Source organism: Hibiscus syriacus, unplaced genomic scaffold (assembly GCF_006381635.1).
Source record: "Hibiscus syriacus cultivar Baekdansim isolate YM2019G1 unplaced genomic scaffold, ASM638163v2 tig00111398_pilon, whole genome shotgun sequence".
Lineage (NCBI taxonomy): Eukaryota > Viridiplantae > Streptophyta > Magnoliopsida > Malvales > Malvaceae > Hibiscus > Hibiscus syriacus.
The window spans coordinates 86,247-91,599 of NW_024063081.1; the positions used below are offsets into that span (position 1 = coordinate 86,247).

The 5,353-nt window shown below is 34.8% G+C and overlaps 1 protein-coding gene across 1 annotated transcript; it reads left to right on the forward strand.

Annotated features, from left to right (window-relative positions):
- The first annotated feature begins 328 nt into the window (after positions 1-328).
- LOC120161001 (palmitoyl-protein thioesterase 1-like) lies at positions 329-4,082 on the forward strand. Its single transcript, XM_039171310.1, is given in 14 exon segments — positions 329-405; positions 437-552; positions 997-1,081; positions 1,357-1,408; positions 1,504-1,524; positions 1,613-1,666; positions 1,859-1,906; positions 2,235-2,297; positions 2,609-2,674; positions 2,822-2,860; positions 3,140-3,262; positions 3,370-3,428; positions 3,430-3,460; positions 3,776-4,082. Coding segments are annotated over 13 exon segments (1,005 nt in total). The 5' UTR covers positions 329-405; positions 437-443; the 3' UTR covers positions 4,031-4,082.
- The last annotated feature ends 1,271 nt before the right edge of the window (positions 4,083-5,353 follow it).

Genomic DNA, 5,353 nt, shown 5'->3' on the forward strand with positions numbered 1-5,353 from the left:
AGTTTCAAGAACAATATGTTTAAAGTTGGCCACCTACCAAAGAATTTTCCAATGTATACAAGTTAACCACCAAATATAAAATTTACATGTTCAAAATTTGACCACCAACCAAGATGAAACTTCTAATAAGTTGGCCACCAAGATGTCTCGTAATTTTTTAGTTGTGACTACCGACTAGTATTAGATAAGACGGGTAGTTGGCACATGTGTCTGGTCAAACTGGTAAAATCCAAAAGATAAATTCTTGTTTCTTCTTCTAGTGTTGTTATTAATCATATACTCCACTTTCAATCTCAAACACAAAACCCAGAATTTCCAGCTCCTTCCAAACTCCCAAGAAGCATATACTTGTGAAACACAGATGGTGCTCCCCTAATCCTCTGATTAAGGGAGCAATTTTGTTTCATTTATTTTACCAACAATGGTCATTTATTTTACCAACAATGGCATCTGTTTCGCAGTCAACTAACTTTCCCATCATCATTATCATCTTCTTCTTTACAACAATTCTCATCCCAACCACAAACGCCGCTCCTTTCATCGTCTTGCACGGTAATGTTTCCATTCACAGCCTGCTTTCTTTGCTCCATTAAGTTTACAGTAGCTTCTTTTTATTAACTTTTCAAAAATGACTGAAGAATAGCTTAAGTTAATACTAATTTTATGTGTAATTATAGCACAACCAGTTTTTGTTAAACAAAACCGAATCTGACAGATTTTCTTGGGAGCTTGGGTCTATAAACAAAATATGCATATATTCATAGTCTGAAGCAGGGATTTATATTGGGGTTGGGGTTGCGTTGCCTTTATCTCGATTGCGGCAATACGGGGTGCTATTGCCGTCAACGCGGTTATAGCGACCATGCAATAACGGTTTTGGACGGTACCTTTACCGCTATATAACGACCGCTATTCCTATAGCGGACCGCTAGCTAAATCTCTGGTATGAAGACATAATAGACTTATGTTATTCACTACTGGCACGTTCTGTTGTAGGCATTAGTGATAAATGCAGTAACCGTGGCGTGACTCAATTCACTGAGCTTCTAAGCAGCTGGTCTAATTCTCAAGGATACTGTGTGTATGATCTTTCATGTTTCTTTAATATTCTCTTTTCATTTTTATTTCTCAACGACTTCTAATGTAAAAATTTTCAGAAGTTCAATTTATGTGTATACACTATTTTGGTCTCAAAGCCTTTTTACTGTACAGTTTATAGTGACAGTGGGACTCTCATCGTATTTTGCTGTATGTTCATGACACTTTTCTGCATAAATGTGTGCATTTGTTTCCAAGTTTGTATGAATTCTTGTATCTATAGTGCGAAACTAATAGTTGAACATTTTTCATGACTAGGGAAATTGGAGATGGTTCATGGGATTCATGGACTATGCCCCTTCTGGAACAGGTAAAAACATTCAAACTTTGTTTGCGATTTCTCATCGCCTGTAGTCCCTGTAATGATCACATAACTAGAACCAGTTGTATTTTTTTTTCTTGCAGACATCAATTGCGTGTCAAAAGGTCGTAAAACAATTTGGTAACATTTATCACTCTGATGTTTTGTGGCTGAAGTTCCAACTTCTGAATTAATCTTTATTCAAACTTACAGGTGAAAAACACGACTGAACTTAGCCAAGGTTACAACATAATTGGACTCTCTCAGGTAATTAATATTTTGTTAATTTTCTTCTGTATTTAATTTACAATTGTTCTCCTATGCATGTACCGTTCCCAAAAATGTCCATTCATGCACTCACAATCACAAATTTCTTTACAGTATGCATTAACATTTTATATGAACCAAGGAGCAAAAAGAAAAGAACAGCACTTTCATATGAATATTTCTTTCACACAGGGCAGCTTGATTGGTCGAGGGATTATCGAATTTTGTGATGGACCCCCTGTAAGAGCTTCTCACAACATCTCTTTAGTTTTTACTTTTCAGTTTACCAAAATGTAGTATTATATGTTCCCATAGCTAATGGGAAGTTGTAAAGTGCATGCTACTGATTCAGATGGCCACAGGGTGCCCCTTCTCGGACATATGTGCTAATAAATCCTCATCATCTTCCGAACTTCTCCATCTGTATTACTGTGTTTTCTTATAATTTTTCTTTTGTGCATTCCTTTACACCTCCCTTTTTTTCTCTCTCTCGCTCTGTTGCTGGTTACTTTTGTCTTCAAGCTGAAGTCTAACATTGTGTCTTATTTGTACGCTTTATGTGATTCAGGTCAAGAATTTCATAACATTGGCAGGGCCTCATGCTGGTATTGCTTCAATTCCATTTTGTGGTGTGAGTACTTGTTACAAGCAATTTTTGTTTTCATATTTTTCAAATATGTATGATTTCCTTATGGTCCGTGTCTGACGTTGAGAAGGAGAAAGTGATAGTATCCTTCTCGTTTACTAGTAATGGTACAGCTAATGAAAAAACTAAAAGAACTTTCATCGGTCAAAAAAGCATGCCTAGGAGCACTAGATTGTGCTTTTCCCAAAAGGGTCTAAAGTGATTTTGTTGTATGTCAATAAGGCACAACACATTAACAACATTGATTCTTTAAGACTATTATTGCAATCTGGTCTGATGTGCCCTTTATTTGGCAGTCTACTGCGATATGCATGCTTCTGGCAAGCTTAATCAAGTTGGAAATTTACAGTAACTATGTGCAGGTATAAGATTATTTTCGAACTGTTTCCAGTAAATAGTTAGCAAGTTTATTGAGAGGGGAAGAAACAGCTAAACAAAAATGGTGGTTCCATCTCATTACGGATCTTTCACATCTGAAAACTCTCCTTATGGATATTTCTTATTTGCAGGAACACTTAGCGCCCGGTGGTTATCTTAAAATCCCAACAGTGAGTATTGTTCCTAACTTTGGCTTTATATTGTTGGTTCTTGCCAACTATCATGCCGTGTCGTTAATATACATGGAACTCTGTGCTTGATTGCAGCATTACAAGTTTCAGCTTTTTGTTGACTTATTGTTTCTTTATAATTTCTCTTCCTTTGTCCTATCCGAGTTAAATCTATTATGTTCTCATCATTCTCCCTTTTGAATGTAGAAGGCGTGTAGATTTACGCTTGTATAACTTTCTGGTGTTAATAGCTACTTTGTTTTTCTTCTATTTCACCAGGACATAACTGACTACCTCCAAGGATGTAGATTCCTCCCAAAACTAAACAACGAAATCAATGGCATGAGAAATTCTACTTACAAGGAACGGTTTGCCAGTTTACAGAATCTGGTGCTTATAATGGTAACTGGTCCTTTCAGCCTACATTTGGAGGAGAAATCTGTAAACTTTTTACGCCATTCGCCATTTTACTATCGCACTAACAACGTTCTTCATATGTTTTGGATCAGTTTGAGGATGATACAGTTTTGGTACCAAAGGAAACGTCCTGGTTTGGTTATTATCCTGATGGGCTTCGATCCTATATTGCCTGCACAAGAGGTAATGTACCTGTTTTATGATGAAATCTTAGTTTTTCCATGTAACTAAGAGGTAATAATACCTGTTTTATTATCCTGACGGGGCCTTCGATCCTATATTGCCTGCACAAGAGGTAATGTACCTGTTTTATGGTGAAATCTTAGTTTTTCCATATAACTAAGAGGTAATAATACCTGTTTTATTATCCTGACGGGGCCTTAGATCCTATATTGCCTGCACAAGACCTGCTTTATGGTGAAATATAATTTTTCCATGTAACCAGAATCTTTCTTTTGAGGATGAAAATAACAACTAAGAGTTTTCATTGCTCTGCAGACCAAGCTTTACAAGGACGACTGGATTGGTTTGAAAACATTAGATGAAGGTGGAAAAGTTAAATTCGTAAATGTTTCGGGATCACATCTGAAAATCTCCAAGAGGGACATGAAGAAGTACATTGTGCCTTACTTGGGGGACCAAGCATCTGCAGAATCTTCATCTTATGGATGGCTTTCCACACTCTGGTACTATTTAACTGAACACGTAATTGACCTGAATGAAGATCAACCTTTGCTGCTCATCACGTATTAAACCAATTGCTATTATTTTCTTATTATATTCTCAAACACCCTTGCATTCTTTGATGTTCGAACCTGAAAACCTCTAAAGATAATAATCATCACTTTAATCACTGAGGGAGCTTGGTTCGTGCTTATATAATTTTTAATATTTAAATATGTTAGCTTCTTGGATAAACTTAAATATAATTCATTAACTAACCTTAAATATTTTCTAAAATAAAATAGTTTAAGATGTTAACGGCTTGTGGTTTGATTGACAACATTTAAATAGTAAAGTGATTTAATTGATAAAATTGAAAAATCAATGATCAAAATAAAATCTTCATAATTAAATGATTATGGGTGTAATTTATCCTTATTTTTTAAATAAGAGCCGACTCTATTTTGTTATCTTGCTTGTATTGTGGCTATGGTGGCAGTAAGGTTCATGTAGGTTAGATTAGATGGTAAGGAAATGAAAATATAAGTGGTTAAGTGAATGCAGCGGGTGACACTGGGATTCTAATCTAAGATGGGACAAGGATATTAATTGTATATCTTTTATGTCATGTTAAATTTACTTATTTGATTCTAAACTAACAATTTAATGACTCAAATTGGTCCTTCAAATTTTATGAACGAATACCTAAAATAACAGTCATCTAACCACAATGCATTGCTATGTTAAGTCAATATAGAAAAATATTATATCAAAATTCAAGAAATATTCTAGTAATTATTGTTATTCATGGTAGGCCAAAGCTTCCTTCTGTTTCATTTGGCTATGTCTTTGGCTCTTGTTCTCTTCTTCTTCTTCTTTGGGAGTTTTGTTTCTGCTCATTAGGCTTTTGTTTCAGCCTCTCTGTTGAGTTCTATTGGCATAGCTATGTAATATGGTCTATGAATATTATTGTTATTGGTCACTCTTTTCCCTTGCTGTCTTGTTCGAGTTTAGGTTCATACAAGTTTAAGAGCGAATTTAAAAATAATTTTTGAAGTAAGCACATTAATAATGTAACATTTTTTTCAAATCTGTAGGGCATTGTTTTATTTAGCTTTCCGATTATTAAAAATTACAAAATAATCATTTAACTATAGGATGTTATTTTGTAAGTTCTTCGACTATTAAAAGTTATAAAACGGTCACCATCTATTCATATGTTCTAAACTCGTCATTTTTCTTTAATATATTTACAGCTGTCTGAGCTGGACAATAACTTGTTGATTGAGATATGATAAAATCTGATTTTAGAACCATATGAGCTGTGTTTTATGGATCAACTCTCCATTTACTTTATATTGCCGAGCTAGTGCTTGAAAGATTATATTGTCGAGCCAGTAGTTGAAAGCAACG